Here is a 25,495-nt window from a genome sequence, read left to right as displayed (position 1 = left end):
GGTAGAAGAATCACGAGGGGGATATACAGTACGTACAAGGGGGGAATGGAGTGGGGTTGGGGGGAAGAGTATGTGGGTTATACTATATACCATACTATCTTTCAGGAAATACCATGATGGAAGCCTGGCCCCAGATCTGTATGTGCTTTAGTATAGCAAATTCTATCATTGTCAAATACAAACTGATCTAGGATCAGGCTACTGTCTCCTTCATAATCAAATTGTAAACAGGCATATTAGTGGCGTTTATAACAGTTAAAATAAATTAAATGATATGTACACAGTTTGGCAGGGGTAGGTCTACAGAGGTCGGCAAACCGTAGTGATGTCACAATACCATTCCGACTCTAGAATGATATTGAGATTCTAGAATGACATGGAACTTGGTGGTGTCAACATGGCCGCCAGTGGAACTCTACATTTCAGACAGTTTGCCGATCTCCATCTATCTACAACTCAAGGTATAACGGGGATGGGGGGTGGGACTACCTTCCTAAAGTGGTTAGTGTGTGTAGGTGTATGAGGTGGAGGGGGATATTCCCCAAGGTGAGGGCATGTAAGTGTGTGTCGTCACACCCTCTTCGTGTGAGTGTAGGTTGGGGGACGAGGCCGGGCAGGGGGATGTTAGACAGTGTTCTCCTCACTAGGGGGCTCAGCATTGGGGGGCTCCAGAAGAGTCTGTTGAACTAGAGAGAGAAAGAGGGAATATATGAGAGAGAGAGAGAGAGAGAGAGAGAGAGAGAGAGAGAGAGAGAGAGAGAGAGAGAGAGAGAGAGAGAGAGAGAGAGAGAGAGAGAGAGAGAGAGAGAGAGAGAGAGAGAGAGAGAGAGAGAGAGAGAGAGAGAGAGAGAGAGAGAGAGAGAGAGAGAGAGAGAGAGAGAGAGAGAGAGAGAGAGAGAGAGAGAGAGAGAGAGAGAGAGAGAGATTAAACTGACAGTAATAAACCCGATCACACTTTAAACAAACTGCAACTTCTAAAGCTTAATAATGCCTTCATAAACCTTTTCCAACTAGAGTCAGCCTTATCACCATTTTCAATGGGAGGGCATTTCATCTACTCTAATCAAATCCACTTAATTTGAAGTAAATTACAAAAGGCTGCACATTGTCACAAAGATGACTTTTCCATGAGGAGCGAGGTGTTGGTTGTGGATATGACTTTTCCTATGGATTCCCTGAGGAGAGGGGCGTTGGTCGTGGAGATTACTTTTCCTTTGGATTCCTTGAGGAGAGGGGTGTTGGTCGTGGAGATTACTTTTTCTTTGGATTCCTTGAGGAGAGGGGTGTTGGTCCGTACAGGAGTTGCAGCGATGGGACAAGACTGTAACTACCTATTGGATACCACGAAATTGGGGGGAAGAATACAACAAAAAAATGAAACTAGCTCCGAGACAGGATTGTGTCAAGGCACAGATCTGGGGAAGGGTACCAAAACATTTCTGCAGCATTGAAGGTCCCCAAGAACACAGTGGCCTCCATCATTATTAAATGGAAGAAGTTTGGAACCACCAAGATCCTTCCTAGAGCTGGCCGCCCGCCAAACTGACCGATGGTCACGCTGACAGAGCTCTAGAGTTCCTCTGTGGAGATGGGAGAACTTTCCAGAAGGACAACCATCTCTGCAGCACTCCACCAATCAGGCCTTTATGGTAGAGCTGCCAGACGGAAGCCACTCAGTAAAAGGCACATGACAGCCCGCTTGGAGTTTGCCAAAAGGCACCTAAAGGACTCTCAGACCATGAGAAACAAGATTCTCTGGTCTGATGAAACCAAGATTGAACTCTTTGTCCTGAATGCCAAACGTCATGTCTGGAGGAAACCTGGCACCATCCCTACGGTGAAGCATCGTGGTGGCAGCATCATGCTGTGGGGATGTTTTTCAGCGGCAGGGACATGAAGACTAGTCAGGATCGAGGGAAAAATGAACGGAGCAAAGTACAGAGAGATCATTGATAAAAACCTGCTCCAGAGCGCTCAGGACCTCAGACTGGGGCGAAGGTTCACCTTCCAACAGGACAACGACCCTAAGCACACAGCCAAGACAACGCCCAGCCAGAGCCCGGACTTGAACCCGATCAAACACCTCTGGAGAGACCTGAAAATAGCTGTGCAGTGACGCTCCCCATCCAACATGACAGAGCTTGAGAGGATCTGCAGAGAAGAATGGGAGAAACTCCCCAAATACAGGTGTGCCAAGCTTGTAGCTTCATACCCAAGAAGACTTGAGGCTGTAATAGCTGCCAAAGTTACTTCAACAAAGTACTGAGTAAAGGGTCTGAATACTTATGTAAATGTTTTTTTTTTTTTTTTTTATATATACATTTGCAAAAATGTCTAAAAATCTGTTTTTTATTTGTCATTATGGGGTATTATGTGTAGATTGATGAGGGGACAAAACAATTTAATCCATTTTAGAATAAGGCTGTAACGTAACAAAATGTGGAAAAAGTCAAGGGGTCTGAATACTTTCCCGAATGCACTGTAGATAGGACCTCTATGGGTGATTAGGTTGTTACCTTGTGGTTCTGTGGCCACCACAGCCTCTGGGTTATCAGTCTTCACCAGGTCTGCATTCAGGCTCTCTGTAACAGGACACAACAGTCTGGTAAATCTGAGAATGTATCTAGATACTATTATCTGATTATAGATTATTATATAGAATCATATCCACATTATACCACAATATCTAAATCACAGATTACGATAACCACAGCTAGTCTCTTACGCTGTATGCTGAAGCAGAACTTCTTCTTCTGGTAGGAGACGTAACTGGTAACCATGCCAACCAGCGCCACGCCAATGGCACTGATGATCCCGGCGATGGTTCCGGTCTCAGCCACGGTGTCTGGAGCACAGAGTAACACAGGGGTGTAATCAATAGCCAATAATCAATATTAGACACATCTTGGCCATGCATAATGTTTCATAAAAATATTGTTGTTGTTGTTGTCATACCATAGTTGTTGTCATCAGCAGCAGACTGGCTTCCACCACGTCCACCTACAGGAACAAATAGAAAGATGTGAGGTGCAATCAATGTAAATGCATTTAATAAGGGTCTCTGTGTCCTGATAGAGAATATTAACTAGCTACCCAGATGTAAATACTGTTTATTTATTTGTCCTATTAAAACAAGACATTTACCTTTAAGTAGGATTTAAACAGAGTATCTTCAATAATGAATCATTAAAATAAACAAGCAATGGTAAAGGTCTGAACAAAGAAGAGTGTCTTCAAGCTCTTTTTTTGTTTGTTTATCTAATAATTTCCCCTATCTAAGATCATGCATTACCTTTGCCTTTGTCAGGGTTGTAGTTGTCGTCTTTCCCAACGTCAAACAGATCATCGTCTGAGAAAGATCCACCTAAGAATAGGGATATAGAATCAACATTAACTGGCAACCCTAACCTGACACACCAGGCTCCAAGCCAGGGACGGCCCCCGCTCAAACACAGCCAACGTCCCCAAAGGAAGGTCTCCAGAAAGTGGAGAAAGTTCAGCAGACGAGGGGGTCAGTCACAGTATGTAGAGGACAAGCGCTGGTCCTCCAGTGTAAAGATAGAATAAGGAGAAAGAAAAGGATCAGGGTTGCCAGATGTCATTCAGGGAGGAGAAAGAAGATTAGCCTTTGACAAGATCCAGAGGGAGCGACACAGTTAGTTGCCAGATATTATGACCTCTTTGGCAGGAAACGAGAGTGGCCTCTAGAGAAAGTTAGTGAGGATATAGACCATCAGTTATGCTTTGTGCACAGTACACCCACAGGACACCATGAGGCTGAGAGAAAAGGTTGCTGTTTTAAAGCAAATTTCCTGCAATTCTATACATTTTTGAAAGATAATTAAAGCTAGAATATAGGTGTGTTGACTGTGATAAAGGCACTGGATTATGAACTGTCTTGTGTGATAAATGAACAAATGAAATAGGCAGTGGCATGGTGCATATAGCCATAGAAACAGTGGCTTATTGGGGGTGTGGCTTTCAGTTAGGTCTTTTTGACAACCCATCCTGTGAGAGTGAATGTCATATGTACTGTTATATTTGATCAGACTAACCCAGCGTACTGCTTTCTATGAATTCGTTTGTATGTTTAGGTAAAAAGACAAATAATATTGTTCAAGCCATAGCTCCCCAGTAGGTCAGAGAGAGAGAGAGAGACAGAGAGAGAGACAGAGACAGAGAGAGAGAGAGAGAGAGAGAGGTGCAGAAAGTAAGAGACCTTTAGAGACAAAGAGAGAGAGACAGACAGACATAAAAGTTAGAGTGACATAAAGAAGGACAGAGAGATCGGATATTAAAAGCCCAGTAGAAAGGCAGGGTTTAGTTTATCCAGGTAGACCAGGTAGGTTAGGGTTGGGTCGGGTAGGTCAGGCAGGGTTCTTACCCCCGTTCCCTCCTCTGTTGTTGGGGTCTCCCCTGCCCCCGCCTCCAATACCTTTATCTGACGAGACATGACACCACATCAACCCTCTGATCCTATACTGGGCTAATATAGTGTTACTATGAGAATAATATACAGTGAGGGAAAAATGTATTTGATCCCCTGCTGATTTTGTACGTTTGCCCACTGACAAAGAAATGATCAGTCTATAATTTTAATGGTAGGTTTATTTGAACAGTGAGAGACAGAATAAAAATAAAAAAAATCTGAAAAACGCATGTCAAAAATGTTATAAATTGATTTGCATTTTAATGAGGGAAATAAGTATTTGACCCCCTCTCAATCAGAAATATTTCTGGCTCCCAGGTGTCTTTTATACAGGTAACGAGCTGAGATTAGGAGCACACTCTTAAAGGGAGTGCTCCTAATCTCAGTTTGTTACCTGTATAAAAGACACCTGTCCACAGAAGCAATCAATCAGATTCCAAACTCTCCACCATGGCCAAGACCAAAGAGCTCTCCAAGGATGTCAGGGACAAGATTGTAGACCTACACAAGGCTGGAATGGGCTACAAGACCATCGCCAAGCAGCTTGGTGAGAAGGTGACAACAGTTCGTGCCATTATTCGCAAATGGAAGAAACACAAAATAACTGTCAATCTCCCTTGGCCTGGGGCTCCATGCAAGATCTCACCTCGTGGAGTTGCAATGATCATGAGAACGGTGAGGAATCAGCCCAGAACTACACGGGATGATCTTGTCAATGATCTCAAGGCAGCAGGGACCATAGTCACCAAGAAAACAATTGGTAACACACTACGCCGTGAAGGACTGAAATCCTGCAGCGCCCGCAAGGTCCCCCTGCTCAAGAAAGCACATATACAGGGCCGTCTGAAGTTTGCCAATGAACATCTGAATGATTCAGAGGAGAACTGGGTGAAAGTGTTGTGGTCAGATGAGACCAAAATGGAGCTCTTTGGCATCAACTCAACTCGCCGTGTTTGGAGGAGGAGGAATGCTGCCTATGACCCCAAGAACACCATCCCCACCGTCAAACATGGAGGTGGAAACATTATGCTTTGGGGGTGTTTTTCTGCTAAGGGGACAGGACAACTTCACCGCATCAAAGGGACGATGGACGGGGCCATGTACCATCAAATCTTGGGTGAGAACCTCCTTCCCTCAGCCAGGGCATTGAAAATGGGTCGTGGATGGGTATTCCAGCATGACAATGCCCCAAAACACATGGCCAAGGCAACAAAGGAGTGGCTCAAGAAGAAGCACATTAAGGTCCTGGAGTGGCCTAGCCAGTCTCCAGACCTTAATCCCATAGAAAATCTGTGGAGGGAGCTGAAGGTTCGAGTTGCCAAACGTCAGCCTCGAAACCTTAATGACTTGGAGAAGATCTGCAAAGAGGAGTGGAACAAAATCCCTCCTGAGATGTGTGCAAACCTGGTGGCCAACTACAAGAAACGTCTGACCTCTGTGATTGCCAACAAGGGTTTTGCCACCAAGTACTAAGTCATGTTTTGCAGAGGGGGTCAAATACTTATTTCCCTCATTAAAATGCAAATCAATTTATAACATTTTTGACATGCGTTTTTCTGTTTTTTTGTTGTTGTTATTCTGTCTCTCACTGTTCAAATAAACCTACCATTAAAATTATAGACTGATCATGTCTTTGTCAGTGGGCAAACGTACAAAATCAGCAGGGGATCAAATACTTTTTTCCCCCTTACTGTACTACAACTCTACTATACTACTACTACTGCAGTATACAGACTATCAAACCCTAATATACTAATACTATACTACCACTCTGCTATACTACCACTGTGACTATAGTAAACAGACTATCAAACCCTGAAATACTATTATTACTATACTACTACTCTACCTTACCATTACTGTACCTGTAGTATACAGACTATGAAACCCTCATTTACTAATATTATACTACACTACTACTGTGACTATAGTATACAGACTATCAAACCCTAATATACTAATAATACAGCCTACTACTACTACTACTACAACTACTACTACTACAACAACAACATTCTAACCGGCTACACCACTACACTATTGAATGCCATACTATGCCATCATATAGTACTCTACACAAACAAAATAAGAACAAAAGTAATTCATACAGTGCCTTTCAAAAGTATTCATCCCCCTTGGCATTTTTCCTATTTTGTTGCATTACAACCTGTAATTTACATGGATTTTTATTTGGATTTCATGTAATGGACATACACAAAATAGTCCAAATTGGTGAAGTGAAATGAAAAAAATTACTTATTTCAAAGAATTCTACAAAATAACGGAAAAGTGGTGTGTGCATATGTATTCACCCCCTTTGCTATGAAGCCCCTAAATAAGATCTGGCGCAACCAATTACTACCTTCAGAAGTCACACAATTAGTTAAATAAAGTCCACCTGTGTGCAATCTAAGTGTCACATGATCTCAGTATATATATACACCTGTTCTGAAAGGTCCCAGAGTCTGCAACACCACTAAGCAAGGGGCACCACCAAGCAAGCGGCACCATGAAGACCAAGGAGCTCTTCAAACAGGTCAGGGACAAAGTTGTGGAGAAGTACAGATCAGGGTTGGGTTATACAAAAATATCAGAAACTTTGAACATCCCACGGAGCACCATTAAATCCATTATAAAAAAATGGGAAGAATATGGCACCACAACAAACCTGCCAAGAGAGGGCCGCCCACCAAAACTCACGGACCAGGCAAGGAGGGCATTAATCAGAGAGGCAACAAAGAGACTAAAGATAACCCTGAAGGAGCTGCAAAGCTCCACAGCGGAGATTGGAGTATCTGTCCATAGGACCACTTTAAGCCGTACACTCCACAGACCTGGGCTTTACGGAAGAGTGGCCAGAAAAAAAATAAGCAAAAAGGCATGTGGGAGACTCCCCAAACATATGGAAGAAGATACTCTGGTCAGATTAAAATTGAGCTTTTTGGCCATCAAGGAAAACGCTATGTCTGGCGCAAACCCAACACCTCTCATCACCCCGAGAACACCATCCCCACAGTGAAGCATGGTGGTGGCAGCATGCTGTGGGGATGTTTTTCCATCGGCAGGGACTGGGAAACTGGTCAGAATTGAAGGAATGATGGATGGCGCTAAATACAGGGAAATTCTTATGGGAAACCTGTTTCAGTCTTCAAGAGATTTGAGACTGGGACGGAGGTTCACCTTCCAGCAGGACAATGACCCTAAGCATACTGCTAAAGCAACACTTGTGTGGTTTAAGGGGTAACATTTAAATGTCTTGGAATGGCCAAGTCAAAGCCCAGACCTCAATCCAATTGAGAATCTGTGGTATGACTTAAAGATTGCTGTACACCAGCGGAACCCATCCAACTTGAAGGAGCTGGAGCAGTTTAACCTTGAAGAATGGGCAAAAATCTCAGTGGCTAGATGTGCCAAGCTTATAGAGACATTCCCCAAGAGACTTGCAGCTGTAATTGCTGCAAAAGGTGGCTATAGAAAGTATTGACTTTGGGGGGGTAAATAGTTATGCACGCTCAAGTTCTCGTCTTATTTCTTGTTTGTTTCACAATAAAACATATTTTTCATCTTCAAAGTGGTAGGCATGTTGTGTAAATCAAATTATACAAACCCCCCCCAAAAAATAAATTTTAATTCCAGGTTGTAAGGCAACAAAATAGGAAAAATGCCAAGGGGGGTGAATACTTTCGCAAGCCACTGTACATAAATAATAACAAAATAAACAATAACCTGCTTGTCCCTTGTTCTTGTCCTTCCCTCCAATGTCGTTGTTGGGATCCAGAGCATCACTCAGGTCAAACTCAGAGGCTGCAGGGAGAGGTCACAGGCCAGAGGTCAAAGATCAGGGGTAAAAGTTCAAAGGTGAGTCGGGCAAGAAAAATGGGATTGATGGAATCTACAGTATATCTAACATGCCTCAACCAGGAGGAAAACCAAACAGCGTAGTCACAATATACCGTATCTGTGAAGAGATACATTCTATACATGGAAACTTCATGTCTACTGCCCTCAAACTCAACTCTGGACCTGTAAGCCAGTTCCACTGCATTTTTAAAAATTGTTCCCCTCTAATCAGGGACTGATTTAGACCTGGGACACCAGGTGTGTGCAATTAATGATCAGGTAGAATAGAAAACCAGCAGACTCCGGACCTCGTAGTGGTAAGAGTGGAGTACCCCTGGTGTTCAGTATCAGTTTCTCCATACATTGTACAGATACATAAATACATACAGACAAACATGAACACAAATGAAGACGAGCTTCCAGTAGCCACACAGTTGAGAAAACATCTGCTAAACTATAACGTGTGGAAGACATTCAGGTAGCACTCACATCTACTCTATTTTGGTACTCAATAAATACCGAATGTCGAAAGGTCATTCAAAGGTCACACTGTCCATTTGTTGGGTCACTTGGTTGAATTCAAGAAGATGACAGCATTCTGTGGCTAAAAAAACCAACAGAGATGATGAGATGCAGACACAACACGACACACACACACACACACACACACACACACACAACGTGTGGCAACAGACAGACACAACATGTAAACAACATGGTGAGCGTACCCACAGTGTCTACAATGGCATGGTACACAGGATGTCATTGACGCAGGCAAGATATCACTACAATGTGTGTGAATGTATAGACGTGGACCGTGTCCCAATAATCTTCACTGGCTTCCTTTTCTCCTCTCCTCCATTTTAACCAATAGGAGTTGTCATCTGTCCAGTCCAATCAGATCAATGGTCATGAGAGAAAGCAGATACCAGGAACAAGGAAGCTAGTTTACATCAGAGCTATACAATATAGAGAGTTTGGCAAACTAGCCTCCATGTTGGTTCTAAACATTCCATGACATTAACCTTCTAATCTGCTTTCTAATTTTAATGCATGGAACATCTGGTGTCAAAATGGCCGACCATTAAAACGATACAATCTCAAACAGAGTTTGCCAGACTCTGTATATGTACACCTCTGTTTTAGATTGAAGGGACATAGGAATTGTCTTCTGACAGGAGCCGTACGTCACTCCAACGCAGCGCTAGTCCTTCGACCAGCAGTGCAGATGGGTGAGCAGCTACATGATGGGGGGGGGGGCATATATCGATACTAATAGATAGGCACCGTCTGAAATGGCACCCTATTCCCCACATAGTGCACTACTTACTACATACTACCCTATAGACCCTGGGCAAAAGTAGTGCACTATATAGGGAATATGGTGCCATTTGGGACAGACTTGACAACAACGGGATGGTGGTTCTAATTGGGGAATGGGGATGGTTTGTTAACAGACCTGCGTTCAAGTACTTTTCAAAATCATTTCAAATACTTGATCTGTGCTTGATTGAGCTTGCCTGTTTTAAACGGCACATGTCTGGCACTCTAGGCAGGCTACAGAAAAAGCTCAAAGCATTTGAAACATTTTGAATAGTATTTGAATCCAGGTCTGTTCGTTAAGCGAGCAGTACCAACCAGGCTGGGGCTTAGGTGGGGTGTGGGGGCCCTTGGTGGCGCGGGGCAGCAGGCCAGGGCGAGGGCTGGGCTCAAAGTCAAAATCAGCCTGGATCTCATCTGTTAGTGTAGTGAGTGCTCAGGGGTTAGTATAGCCTGGTTAACATTCAGTCTGGTTTAACCAGGCTAAGCTTAATGCTAGGCTTAGGGCTAGATTAAATCCGGAGTGAGGAAGATTCGCTATTGCATAATTGAAATTGAATGGCAATGTTCTTGCGTTCACGGTGACTGCATTCAAAGTAAAGGCTGCAGATGTCGGCTCAATCATAAATTACCTTTACATTTCAATTGCGCTATAACGTGGTTCTTCCACGCTCCGGATTGAATCCAGCCCTTAGATTAGTAGGGTTAAGACAAATTCTGTACAGGTCTGTTAGTGTAGTGATCTCTCTAGGGATAGCTAGTAGGGTTAATGGAATCACATACAGCACTGTAGTAGAGGTGCTTGTGAGGTTCAGGGCGCACGGACACGCGCACGGACATGCGCACGCACGCACACACGCACGCACAGACACACGCACAGACACACGCACAGACACACGCACAGACACACGCACAGACACACACACAGACACACACACACACACAGACACACGCACAGACACACGCACAGACACACGCACAGACACACACACAGACAGACACACGCACAGACACACGCACAGACAGACACACGCACAGACACACGCAGGCTAAGAATAGTAGGCTGACTACAATTGACATACACGTTAATGCCACAACATAGGCAAGGTGTGCAAGGGCAAGACTGACCAACCAAATAAGGGACGGCATGTTTCACAAGAGAGGTACAGGCATACATGTGTCGATGGTACCATGGTATCACAGTAGTGCTTCTCAAAAGATGTTAGTGTAGTGATCCATCTTAAGCATTGTCTAGACTATGTCGTCAATAGTTTACCCATCAACTGGGTTAAGGCTGTTCCAGCCAAGTCAAACCTCAGACTGCATTTAGCTGAGAATCCTGATCTATTGACAAGCAAACTGGGTCTGTCTACTGTAGCCATTTCATTGCTAAGTACATCCCCTGGCACTTTGGGTAAAAGCCTCGAATAAACAAGAGACTTCATGCATGCTGGTTTAGTAGAGTAGCAATTTTAGTATGGTAGTTAGTAGTATATAGTAGCAGTCTTAGTATGGTATTTGGCAGTATATAGTAGCAGTCTTAGTATGGTAGTTAGTAATAGTATATAGTAGCAGTCTTAGTATCTTAGCTAGTAGTATATAGTACCGGTCTTAGTATGGTAGCTAGTAGTAGTATATAGTAGCAGACATAACTTTAGCAAGTAGGCATTTCTCCATTCACTTGTTAAGTGTAAAGGGTCTGATTAGAAAGCCTGTATGCTATGGTGGTTTCTTCCCTCATGTCTCCTCTGGTTTGGGCTTGAGCGGGGCCTTAGTGGCTGTGGCTTTAGGAGGAGCCTTAGGGTGTGTGTGTATGCGATCTCACCTGGCTTGGGCTTGTGTGGCGGGGCCTTAGTGGCTGGGGCTTTAGGAGGAACATTGGTGGTGGTGATCTTCTCATCTTCTCCAAAGAACTCTGACAGGAACATCATCACAATGAGCACGAGGAACATCGCCACAATGAGCACGAGGAACATCGCCACAATGAGCACATGAGGAACATCGCCACAATGAGCATATGAGGAACATCGCCACAATGAGCATATGAGGAACATCGCCACAATGAGCACATGAGGAACATCGCCACAATGAGCACATGAGGAACATCGCCACAATGAGCATATGAGGAACATCATCACAATGAGCACATGAGGAACATCGTCACAATGAGCACATGAGGAACATCGTCACAATGAGCACATGAGGAACATCGCCACAATGAGCACATGAGGAACATCGTCACAATGAGCAAATGAGGAACATCGTCACAATGAGCACGAGAAACATCGTCACAATGAGCACATGAGGAACATCGTCACAATGAGCACATGAGGAACATCGTCACAATGAGCACATGAGGAACATCATCACAATGGCTGAGGTCAGTACAGTCAAACGAGGGTTAGACTCAATCCAGACCGTGGAAGAGCCGCGTTATAGCGCTATTTACATTGAAAGGCAATGTTCCCACATTCGCCGGGGACAGCGTTTGCGGTAAACGCTGCATATGTCGGCTCAATCGGAAGTTACCTTTAAAAAGGTAATGAACAGTTTTTAATTAAATTGAATAATATTTCATCATTTTGTTACGTTCCCCAGCAAGAAAACCAACTCAATATTAGGAAGGTGTTCTTAATGTTTTGTACACTCAGTGTATGTCTCGCCTTTCATCTGTGTCTGGTGTTAGCTTGTTGCTGCCTAGCTAGGTCTTCATCTGTCTGGTGTTAGCTAGTTACTGCCTAGCTAGGTCTTCATCTGTCTGGTGTTAGCTAGTTACTGGCTAGCTAGGTCTTCATCTGTCTGGTGTTAGCTAGTTACTGGCTAGCTAGGTCTTCATCTGTCTGGTGTTAGCTAGTTACTGCCTAGCTAGGTCTTCATCTGTGTCTGGTGTTAGCTAGTTACTGGCTAGCTAGGTCTTCATCTGTCTGGTGTTAGCTAGTTACTGGCTAGCTAAGTCTTCATCTGTCTGGTGTTAGCTAGTTACTACCTAGCTAAGTCTTCATCTGTCTGGTGTTAGCTAGTTACTGGCTAGCTGACCTGCCAGCATGGAACAACACATGTCTCACAAGAGACATGCCAAGCATTTCTATCCAAAACAAATATTATGGGTGATATTTTAGTCACACTCAAAAGGCTATTTTACATGGAAATCAGAATGACTGTCCGGGACCTGTAAATGTCAAGTACGCTATAAGCAGATCTTCCACGGTCCGGATTGAAACTAGGCCTAGATTGGAGACACTTCAAGACAATTCCCATTCATAACATACTCATTATTAATGCCTAATACCTGCTTAGGAGATGTGGATGATTTACCAGCCTTGTGCTTAAGCATGTGGTAAGTAGGCCTATAGTGCATAGCTACAGTATAGAGTACAAAGTAAGCCTACACACAGTATCTGACTTATGCTGATTTAAGGGGAAATCCAATGCACCAGTGTAGGCTGCTGAGGGGAGAACTGCTCATAATAATGGCCGGAGCGGAGCAAATGAAATGGCATCAAACACATGGAAACCATGTGATGGTATTTGATACCATTGCACTGATTCCGCTCCAGTCATTACCACGAGCCCGTCCTCCCCAATTAAGGTGCCACCAACCTCCTGTGCCTTGTGCTAATGTTAGAACCTTAGATATAATCAATAACAGAAAATACACTACATCTTTATTAGTAGGTTTTCAAGTGGTCAATACCTGCTTAAATACCTGCCAGTTTAATATATGTAAATAAATGAGGACCCCTGTGCTCACTCATGTGAGCACTGTCGCTACAGCACAGGCGGATATAAATCAATAGCAGAGAAAGTCTATATCCAGATGGATCTGTGAATCTGGGATCGTTTACCTTCTCCTGCCCCTTCTACTGGTTTGGGTTTGGGGGTTGCTGCTGCTGAGAGAAGAGAACAAGAGAAGAAAACAAGAGAAGTGAACAAGAGAAGAAGTGGAGAACAAGAGAAGAGAACAACAAGAGAAGAAGAGAAGAGAACAACAAGAGAAGAGGAGAAGAGAAGAGAAGAGAACAACAAGAGAAGAGGAGAAGAGAAGAGAAGAACAAGAGAAGAGGAGAAGAGAAGAGAAGAACAAGAGAAGAAGAGAAGAGAAGAGAAGAGAAGAACAAGAGAAGAAGAGAAGAGAAGAGAAGAGAACAACAAGAGAAGAAGAGAAGAGAACAACAAGAGAACAAGAGAACAAGAGAACAACAAGAGAAGAGAAGAGAGCAACAAGAGAACAACAAGAGAAGAGAACAACAAGAGAAGAGGAGAAGAGAACAACAAGAGAAGAGGAGAAGAGAACAACAAGAGGAGAAGAGAACAACAAGAGAAGAGGAGAAGAGAAGAGAACAACAAGAGAAGAAGAGAACAACAAGAGAAGAGGAGAAGAGAAGAGAACAACAAGAGAAGAAGAGAACAACAAGAGAAGAGGAGAAGAGAAGAGAACAACAAGAGAAGAAGAGAACAACAAGAGAAGAAGATTAGAGAACAAGAGAAGAGAAGAACATCATCATACAGAATGTAGCTACATCAATACATAGTCAGAATGATGATATGAATTAATATAAAACATGCAGTCAGACAGTGCATTAAAGCTACAATCTGCAATTGGTACCGCAATTTTGGGACTTTTTTTAAATGAACGACTTCATAGCCAGCGTATACAAATATATTGTCTGAAAAATGTCATACGGAATATAGCTACATCAACACAGTCAGAATGTAACTAAATTAGTAGTCAGAAGACTTCATACTCAGGGACCAGAAACACATTGTCAGATAATAGCATACAGTGCCTTCAGAAAGTATTCACACCCCTTGACTTTTTCCACATTCTGTCGTGTTACAAAGTGGGATTAACATGGATTTAATTGTCTTTTTTTTGGTCAACAATCTACACAAAATACTCTAATGTGAAAGTGGAAGACAAATTATAACATTTGTAAATATGTATGCAAAATAAAACACAGTGGCAAGAAAAAGTACATGAACCCTTTGGAATTACCTGGATTTCTGCATGAATTGGTCATAAAATGTGATTTGATCTTCATCTAAGTCACAACAATAGACACACACAGTATGCTTAAACTAATAACACACAAATTATTGTACTTTTCTTGTCTATATTGAATACATCATTTAAATATTCACAATGTCGGTTGGAAAAAGTATGTGAACCCCTAGGCTAATGCCTTCTCCAAAAGCTCATTGGAGTCAGGAGTCAGCTAACCTGGAGTCCAATCAATGAGACGAGATTGTAGATGTTGGTTAGAGCTGCCCTGCCCTATAATAAAACACACAGAATTTGAGTTTGCTATTCACAAGAAGCGTTGCCTGATGTGAACCATGCCTCGAAGAAAAGAGATCTCAGAAGACCTAAGATTAAGAATTGTTGACTTGCATAAAGCTGGAAAGGGTTACAAAAGTATTTCTAAAAGCCTTGATGTTCATGTTCAAGTACAATAATACTTTAGTACCTTATTGTAATCAGGATGCATGTTTTGGAATATTTTATTCTGTACAGGCTTCCTTCTTTTCACTCTGTCAATTAGGTTAGTATTGTGGAGTAACTACAACATTGTTGATCCATCCTCAGTTTTCTCCTATCACGGTCATAAAACCTCTAACTGTTTTAAAGTCACCATTGGCCTCATGGTAAAATCCCTGAGCGGTTTCCTTCCTCTCCGGCAGCTGAGTTAGGAAGGACGCCTGTATCTTTGTAGTGATTGGGTGTATTGATACACCATCCAAAGTGTAATTAATAACTTCACCATGCTCAAAGGGATATTAAATGTCTGCTTCTTTTTTTTTTTACCCATCTACCAATAGGTTTGATTTTATTTTATTTATTAGGATCCCCATTAGCAGACTGCTGGTCTTACTGGGGTCCGAAACTTAACGAAAAAATACATTACAGACAAAAAAAAAGACTTTACAATTTACATACATTTTAAAACATTAACATTTAGTGTGTGTGTGTGTGTGTGTGTATCTATCAGTTACACATACATGTCAGTACATACACACAACAAGTAGGTCACATGGGGGAGAGGCATTGTGCCGTGAGGTGTTGTTTTTTAAACCAGGTCTGCTCTTCACTTGCACTATATAACATGGAAGGGAGATCCATGCACTTTTCTGTGAGGCATTGGAAGACCTCCCTGGTCTTTGTGGTTGAGTCTGTTTGAAATTCAGTGCTTAACTGAGGGACCTTACAGATAATTATATGTGTGGGGTACAGAGATGAGGTAGTCATTCAAAAATCATGTTAAACTACTATTGCACACAGAGTGAGTCCATGCAACTTTTTATGTGACTTGACTCAAGACATTTCTGCTTTTCATTTTAATTTGTTAAAAACATTCTAAAAACATAATTCCACTTTGACATTACGTGGTATTGTGTGTAGGCCAGTGACAAAATACATCTCAATTTAATACATTTTAAATTCAGGCTGTAACACAACAACATTTGGAAAAAGTCAAGGGGTGTGAATACTTTCTGAAGGCACTGTACATGAATCCATTGTCCATGAATTCATGGTAGAGATGTATGATTTCATATAGTAGATACTGCAGTAGTAAGTCTCAAGTATATGAATATTGTGTATTTTACAGTCTGACTGTCTTTCTGTACTTACGTGTTTTAGAGACATCGCCATCCAAGGCATCAGACAGGTCAAAGCCACCTTCATTCTGGGACAGAGCTGGAGGAGGAGGAGGAGGAGGAGGAGGAGGAGGAGGAGGAGGAGAAGGAGAAGGAGAAGGAGAAGGAGAAGAAGAAGAAGATGCTCAAATCAAATGTTATTTGCCACATGCGCCGAATACAACAGGTGTAGACATTACAGTGAAATGCTTACTTACAAACCCATAACAAACAATGCAGTTTAAGAAAAAAAATAATAGCAAATAATTAAAGAGCAGCAGTAAAATGAAATAACAGTAGGGAGGTTATATACGGTCTAAGGCACTGCATCGCAGTGCTAACTGTGCCACTAGAGATCCTGGTTCGAATCCAGGCTCTGTCGCAGCCGGCCGCGACCGGGAGACTCATGGGCGGCGCACAATTGGCCCAGCGTCGTCCAGGGTAGGGGAGGGAATGGCCGGCAGGGATGTAGCTCAGTTGATAGAGCATGGCGTTTGCAACGGCAGTGTTGTGGGTTCGTTTCCCAGGGGGGGGGGCAGTATAAAAATAAAATAAAAATATATATATGTATTCACTAACTGTAAGTCGCTCTGGATAAGAGCGTCTGCTAAATGACTAAAATGTAAATGTAAATATACAGGGGGTACCGGTACAGAGTCAATGTGCAGAGGCACTGGTTAGTAGAGGTAATTGAGGTAATATGTGCATGTGGGTAGAGTTAAAGTGACTATGCATAAATAATAAACAGAGTAGCAGCAGCGTAAAAGAGGGGGGTAGGGGGTGGGGGGGGGGGGCAATGCAAATAGTCCGGGTAGCCATGATTAGCTGTTCAGGAGTCTTATGGCTTGGGGGTAGAAGCTGTTAAGAAGCCTTTTGGACCTAGACTTGGCGTTCCGGTACCGCTTGCCATGCGGTAGCAGAGAGAACAGTCTGACTAGGGTGGCTGGAGTCTTTGATAATTTTTAGGGCCTTCCTCTGACACCGCCTGGTATAGAGGTCCTGGATGGCAGGAAGCTTGGCCCCAGTGATGTACTGGGCCGTACGCACTACCCTCTGTAGTGCCTTGCGGTCGGAGGCCGAACAGTTGCCATACCAGGCGGTGATGCAACCAGTCAGGATGCTCTCGATGGTGCAGCTGTAGAACTTTGAGGATCTGAGGACCCATGCCAAATCTTTTCAGTCTCCTGAGGGGGAATAGGCTTTGTCGTGCCCTTTTCACGACTGTCTTGGTGTGTTTGGACCATGATAGTTTGTTGGTGATGTGGACACCAAGGAACTTGAAGCTCTCAACCTGTTCCACTACAGCCCTGTTGATGAGAATGGGGGCGTGCTCAGTCCTCTTTTTTTTTTCCTGTAGTCCACAATCATCTCCTTTGTCTTGAGCTTGTTGAGGGAGAGGTTGTTATCCTGGCGCCACACGGCCAGCTCTGACCTCCTCCCTATAGGCTGTCTCATCATTGTCTGTGATCAGTCCTACCACTGTTGTGTCGTCGGCAAACTTAATGATGGTGTTGGAGTCGTGCCTGGCCATGCAGTCATGGGTGAACAGGGAGTACAGGAGGGGACTGAGCACGCACCCCTGAGGGGCCCCCGTGTTGAGGATCAGTGTGGCAGATGTGCTGTTACCTACCCTTACCACCTGGGGGCGGCCCGTAAGGAAGTCCAGGATCCAGTTACAGAGGGAGGTGTTTAGTCCCAGGGTCCTTAGCTTAGTGATGAGCTTTGAGGGCACTATGGTGTTGAACGCTGAGCTGTAGTCAATGAATAGCATTCTCACATAGGTGTTCCTCTTGTCCAGGTGGGAAAGGGCAGTGTGGAGTGCAATAGAGATTGCATCATCTGTGGATCTGTTGGGGCGGTATGCAAATTGGAGTGGGTCTAGGGTTTCTGGGATAATGGTGTTGATGTGAGCCATGACCAGCCTTTCAAAGCACTTCATGGCTACAGACGTGAGTGCTACGGGTTGGTAGTCATTTAGGCAGGTTATCTTAGTGTTCTTGGGCACAGGGACTATGGTGGTCTGCTTGAAACATGTTGGTATTACAGACTCAGTCAGAGACATGTTTAAAATGTCAGTGAAGACACTTGCCAGTTTGTCAGCGCATGCTCGGAGTACACGTCCTGGTAATCCGTCTGGCCCTGCGGCCTTGTGAATGTTGACCTGTTTAAAGGTCTTACTCACATCGGCTACAGAGAACTTGATCACAGAGTCATCCGGAACAGCTGATGCTCTCATGCATGCTTCAGTGTTGCTTGCCTCGAAGCGAGCATAGAAGTAATTTAGCTCCTCTGGTAGGCTCATGTCACTGGGCAGCTCGCGGCTGTGCTTCCCTTTGTAGTCTGTAATAGTTTAAGCCCTGCCACAAATGCTAAAAGTAATTGAAAGATTTCAAATAGTATTTGAACCTAGGTCTGCTGCCAACCAACCCTTCTTCAATCCTTTCCATGATCCACGTTCCAGTGTAGTGACGAATGCAGTGGTTGCTGTCATATCAAGATGTCAACAAAGACTCCTTGCATTCCTCAAGCACATGGGACAGAAGCGCTATTGTGTCCATACAGCAACGCACACATGCGCACGCACACATACACGTCTCTTTTTCAAGTTTTTTCAAGTCTCCTCACAATGAGTGATAATGATAGATCTAATGGCCTACAAGGGGTATTTTTTCCCTCCAATTAAATAATTGTGCCAGACTTGCAACCTGTGCCTCATTATCATTGGGTAGATAAAACCTGAGTAGTCTCATTATCATTAGGTAGATAAAACCTGCGTAGTCTCATTATCATTAGGTAGATAAAACCTGCGTAGTCTCATTATCATTAGGTAGATAAAACCTGAGTAGTCTCATTATCATTAGGTAGATAAAACCTGCGTAGTCTCATTATCATTAGGTAGATAAAACCTGAGTAGTCTCATTATCATTAGGTAGATAAAACCTGCGTAGTCTCATTATCATTAGGTAGATAAAACCTGCGTAGTCTCATTATCATTAGGTAGATAAAACCTGCGTAGTCTCATTATCATTAGGTAGATAAAACCTGCGTAGTCTCATTATCATTAGGGGGGGTTAAAGGTTATCTTTAGTAGGAAGTTGTCCTTACCTAGACACTGATCTAAAGACAGTTTAGCATCCCCCCCTTCCCCCCTAATAAGACAAATGAATGACCTACTTACGATTAGAGGAGACACTTTTGATCATTATCATTATGTATCAGACACCCATCTTAATAATAACAATGACTGCCATTTCATGAGTTTGCTTGTGAAATTCACATCAGTCTAAGGCAGCATCCTGTGTCTAATGTTAGCTCCAAGGGTCAGAGAGCAGCATTCTACACGTGTCTGAGAAAGGAACTATCCCAGCACACGCACACTCACACACTGAAAGGTGAACGTCGTCAAAGGGGAAGTAGACACAGATAGGGCTGTTGCGGTGACCGTATTACCGCCACACCAGCGGTCACCAGTCATGAAGGCACTCAAATTCCATGTGACCGTTTAATCACGGTAATTAGGCTTCTCCAAGCTCTGATGCTGCTGATGGTCATTAGTAGCCTACCAAACTTGCTAACTGCCTGGTACTCAGCATTCTATTGTCCCTCTAATCAAATCAAATTTTATTGGCTACATGCGCCGAATACAACAGGTGCAGACATTACAGTGAAATGCTTACTTACAGCCCTTAACCAACAGTGCATTTATTTTTAACAAAAAAGTAAAAATAAAACAACAACAAAAAAAGTGTTGAGAAAAAAAGAGCAGAAGTAAAATAAAATAACAGTAGGGAGGCTATATATACAGGGGGGTACCGGTGCAGAGTCAATGTGCGGGGGCACCGGCTAGTTGAGGTAGTTTAAGTAATATGTACATGTGGGTAGAGTTAAAGTGACTATGCATAAATAATTAACAGAGTAGCAGCAGCGTAAAAGGATGGGGTGGGGGGGCAGTGCAAATAGTCTGGGTAGCCATGATTAGGTGTTCAGGAGTCTTATTTACATTTACATTTTAGTCATTTAGCAGACGCTCTTATCCAGAGCGACTTACAGTTATAAAATAATGTATGCACTATTTTTCATACTGGCCCCCCCGTGGGAATCGAACCCACAACCCTGGCGTTGCAAACACCATGCTCTACCAATTGAGCTACATCCCTGCCGGCCATTCCCTCCCCTACCCTGGACGACGCTGGGCCAATTGTGCGCCGCCCCATGGGTCTCCCGGTCGCGGCCGGCTACAACAGAGCCTGGATTCGAACCAGGATCTCTAGTGGCACAGCTAGCACTGCAATGCAGTGCCTTAGACCACTGCGCCACTCGGGAGTAGTGGCTTGGGGGTAGAAGCTGTTGAGAAGTCTTTTGGACCTATACTTGGCACTCCGGTACCGCTTGCCGTGCGGTAGCAGAGAGAACAGTCTATGACTAGGGTGGCTGGAGTCTTTGACAATTTTGAGGGCCTTCCTCTGACACCGCCTGGTATAGAGGTCCTGGATGGCAAGAAGCTTGGCCCCAGTGATGTACTGGGCCGTACGCACTACCCTCTGTAGTGCCTTGCGGTCGGAGGCCAAGCAGTTGCCATACCAGGCGGTGATGCAACCAGTCAGGATGCTCTCGATGGTGCAGCTGTAGAATTTTTTGAGGATCTGAGGACCCATGCCAAATCTTTTCAGTCTCCTGAGGGGGAATAGGCTTTGTCGTACCCTCTTCACGACTGTCTTGGTGTGTTTGGACCATGATAGTTTGTTGGTGATGTGGACACCAAGGAACTTGAAGCTCTCAACCTGTTCCACTACAGCCCTGTCGATGAGAATGGGGGCGTGCTCAGTCCTCTTTTTTTTTTTCCTGTAGTCCACAATCATCTCCTTTGTCTTGGTCACGTTGAGGGAGAGGTTGTTATCCTGGCACCACACGGCCAGGTCTCTGACCTCCTCCCTATAGGCTGTCTCATCGTTGTCGGTGATCAGGCCTACCACTGTTGTGTCGTCGGCAAACTTAATGATGGTGTTGGAGTCGTGCCTGGCCATGCAGTCATGGGTGAACAGGTAATGGTAATCACTCTGACATCAATGCAAATGTAATCGAAAATCTAATCAAACACTTCATGAGAGCCCATGTTGCCCAACATTTCTATAGGCAATGAAATTGCGCGAGAAAACATAGTGATGGCCTCTAATAAAAAGAGGAGGATCCCATCAAGCTTCCTATAGGCTACGCCTACTATATTTATTTCTCAACTTTCCTAATATTAAGAAAATATTAAGCACATTGCTTATCTTTACAACAGGAGTATAGCCTACTTGGCTGGCATGAAAATTAACCACAGGAAAAGCGTCCTCCATTCGCTATTTAAGTGCAGAGATTATATTGTATTTTTCCCACTGCCCCTGTTTCGAGACAGGTGCATGATAATGGTCCATTCTAAATCAAAACAAATTTCACACATATATTATTTAGTATATGTAAAGACAAGATTAAATCAAGAATAGTGTGATGGGTGACAATATTAGCCTAGCACTTGTGAATGATATATTATGACTTGTGAATGATGCCCAGCTTAAGGCAAGAAACAAAGCCTTGGTTTTTTACTTGTTCAGATCATAGTGGCACACCTCATGTAGCCTAGCCCATAGGCCTATATGTTTTGATAAGGTTTGTATCACAACTAAAGTGGCCAAATAACTTCTTAAAATTAAGCACATTCATCCGCTTTACAAGGGGTGTGGAGCCTAACTGGCATACATAAGCAGCGTGTGAGTTTCAAGTTTGGGGAAGATCATTACTATTGCTATATTACGCCTGGTATAACTATTGCTACTTAGCCTGTTACCGTGCACCCGGCCTGTCACCGTGCACCCGGCCTGTTACCGTGCACCCGGCCTGTTACCGTGCACCCGGCCTGTCACCGTGCACCCGGCCTGTCACCGTGCACCCGGCCTGTCACCGTGCACCCGGCCTGTCACCATCTACCCGGCCTGTCACCATCTACCCGGCCTGTCACCATATACCCGGCCTGTCACCATATACCCAGCCTGTCACCATATACCCAGCCTGTCACCATATGCCCAGCCTGTCACCATATACCCGGCCTGTCACCATATGCCCGGCCTGTCACCATATACCCGGCCTGTCACCATATACCCGGCCTGTCACCATATGCCCGGCCTGTCACCATATACCCGGCCTGTCACCATATACCCGGCCTGTCACCATATACCCGGCCTGTCACCATATACCCGGCCTGTCACCATATACCCGGCCTGTCACCATATACCCGGCCTGTCACCATATACCCGGCCTGTCACCATATACCCGGCCTGTCACCATATACCCGGCCTGTCACCATATACCCGGCCTGTCACCATATGCCCGGCCTGTCACCATATGCCCAGCCTGTCACCATATACCCGGCCTGTCACCATATACCCAGCCTGTCACCATATACCCAGCCTGTCACCATATACCCAGCCTGTCACCATATACCCAGCCTGTCACCATATACCCAGCCTGTCACCATATACCCAGCCTGTCTTTGTCTTTGCACCTTCCCTCCCCTGCAGAATAGGGGAAACAGCCCCTTGTCCCTCCCTCTCGGTCACATGATGACCCCAGACCAACCATGTGACTTCTGATCAACCACTTTTTGACTATCATGTATGGATCTTGGAAAAATAACAAATCTGTATGAATGCATGTCCATTGTTCCCCCAATACTGATGAAGGCTTGTCCATTTAACTCCTGCTTCTGTTTTAAGAAATTAAACTTGAAGGGGCGGTTTCCTTTTCCTAATAACTTTAGATGGAGATTCTCAAATTGAGTATGCTGTTTTGCCCCCTACTAGGCTTAATCTGTCTGGGAAAACACCCCCAAAAGATTAGCCTATCACCATGAGTGAGGTTTTCCTTTTCCACATGTATATATGTTGCTCATAGCAACTAATTACTTTCTACACCAAAGGAGTAAATTAGCTAGATATAATTTATCATGTCAATATTGAATTCCCAACATGAACAGTAATCTCTATAGAGACGGTATAGACGGTTCCTGCATGGATCCTCAGCTGCTGTGTATCAAAGTGAATAAATAATCGATTTCTCTGTTCAATGACGACCCCCACATGGTCCTGTCTGCATCCTGTCTGGGGACTGATCTCATTACATTTCATTAAGGGTGTGGCAGGGTGTAATGTAACCCCAAAATAAAGCTCACACACACACACAACCTAAAAGCTTGCATGCTGCCCACACACACCCCTCCTCTCTCCTTCCCACACACACCCCTCATCCCCCTTTCCCAAAGAAAAGACTGCAGCTGAGGCTTCACCCCTCTCCTTTCCTCCCTCCACCTCCTTTCCTCCTCCTTCATCCCCTCATCCCAAAATCCAAACCCCTCCAGCTAAAATTTGCCAAGTGTGCACTAATCTATGAGGGGTGTCAGGGCTGACAGACTGAACTGTAAACATGCGGTCAGGTCATTGAAGCAGTAATAATGTGAACAGAACAGAATAGGGACTCGAGGACTAGACATGTCCTCATGGTCTTAAAATGACACGCTCAGTGTGCGCATGTGCGAAGGGAGGAAACTGGCACCCTGGAGGTTTCAACCTGCACCTGCCATGGAGAGAACGAAAGAGCGACCCTTCGAAGAGAATTAAATAAAGACTCTCGACTCACTGAACCAGACCTCATAATATAACCATTCAGTCAATAACACCCATACTCTCTTATGTGTATAGTCTAAGTGATCCACCACAAATTAAAACCATAGGCTGTAAATTATTTTTAGACAATTATCATCAGTAGCCTAGTTTATTTGCATAGCTCTTTCTTTAATTCATGCTTATCATTTGTGATAAACAAAGATTACTTTACCCATTTAAATACATCTATATAACCCCTAAATAACACCTAGCCTATATCAATCATGAATATAATATCTTACTGTGTCTGCTATAGGATGTATGTCTGATAACATGATGTCCTAATATTCTGGTCCCGTGTGGCTCAGTTGGTAGCGCGCATGAGACTCCAGGGTTGTGGGTTCGAATCCCACGGGGTACCAGTACGAAAGAAAAAAAGAAAGTATGAAAATGTATGCACTCACTACTGTAAGTCGCTCGTCTGCTAAAATGTAAAAATAGTCTACCGGCACTGATATGTGACTAGACTGCAAAGACATTAGCATCTCAGGGAACGTGTTTTATCCCACATCTATATATAAAGCTTCGTCTTGTATCATTAGAATTCACATCTAAATGTGTGATAGAAAGAGATCAATTTGGATTGTGGAATCGAACATATGGAACATCAGTTCGCAGCCAGACTGGCTGGTCAATATGACTAGGTCCAAACCTGACACATGTAGGCTAGGCTACTTTTTGGCATGACTGGGTTAGGTTGTTAGGCTAACACATCTGTAATGTCAGTATGTAGACGTAATAGGTATCCATTGTAATCTATGCAGCGGCTTGCTGCCGCCCGTGTACCGTTATTCGTTGTAGAATAAAGGAATACCTCTAAAAAAAAAAAAAAAATTGACCGAGGAAACAAAACACTGATGAACTAGGCAATAGCGTGAACCACAACAAAGAAGAAAGAGAGAGAGAGGCCTTAGAAATGAATTGAGAGAGGGGTTGGGCGAAACGCTTACCTTTCATAGCTAGCAGCGAGACTACTAGAAAGAGCGACCACGCCGAACATTTCCCCATGTTTGAGATTCGTCGTTCCGGCGTTGTATCGATACTGGTTTAAAATAACGTTACACTAACGATAAAAACGACTTATAGTCTTCTCTCGCTGCCTGCTTGCTACAATGTAGCGATTTGTTGGGCGTTGAGCCGCTTGAAAGCGCTACTTTGATCCTAAAAAATCTTTGTTTGGCGGCGCCTGTGCGACAGTGGCGAACAGTTGGCTGCAACTGAACGGAAAGTCTGCAGTGAGAATGAGAGTGGTGCGGCTGTGCGCCTGTGGAGAAGCGAGAGAGCGGTAGGTAGGCGCAGCATCTACAGCGAGAATCACATTACAGTGGCGGTGTAGGGCGGATCCTCTCCGTTTTTACAGACAACAGACAGAGAGACACAGTGGTGATTTAAATCCCGTTATTCTCTATTCCAATGGTGAAAAAGGCCTATGATGATGCCATATTGGATATTCAGAACTGGCCTGTAGGCTTGATCTGAGTAAGGGTGTGTAGGCTAATAGACAATGCATGATGTTGAACTTTCATTAGCCTACAGCTATTAGGCAGACAGAATGGTGGTGATTTAAATACAG

At 43.9% G+C, this 25,495-nt stretch overlaps 1 protein-coding gene across 1 annotated transcript; it reads right to left on the bottom strand.

Moving 5' to 3' along the window:
* Nucleotides 1-624: 624 nt before the first annotated feature.
* On the bottom strand, nt 625-24,936 carry LOC311126062 (CD99 antigen-like protein 2; the record flags this gene model as incomplete). The annotated part of the gene is made up of 12 exons (XM_084200085.1): nt 24,873-24,936; nt 16,221-16,286; nt 13,435-13,479; nt 11,415-11,504; nt 9,908-10,006; nt 8,156-8,233; nt 4,385-4,441; nt 3,293-3,364; nt 2,956-3,000; nt 2,726-2,845; nt 2,517-2,582; nt 625-686 (listed from the first exon to the last, which is right to left on the bottom strand). Exons 1-12 carry the CDS (start codon nt 24,928-24,930, stop codon nt 625-627), a joined length of 858 nt encoding a protein of 285 aa, XP_084056211.1. The 5' UTR covers nt 24,931-24,936.
* Nucleotides 24,937-25,495: the final 559 nt, after the last annotated feature.

The sequence above is a fragment of the Coregonus lavaretus genome (genome assembly GCF_964263955.1).
Source record: "Coregonus lavaretus genome assembly, contig: HAP1_SCAFFOLD_731, whole genome shotgun sequence".
NCBI lineage: Eukaryota > Metazoa > Chordata > Actinopteri > Salmoniformes > Salmonidae > Coregonus > Coregonus lavaretus.
Note: the sequence above shows the minus strand (reverse complement) of the source record. Positions and strands in the feature narration are given on the sequence as shown.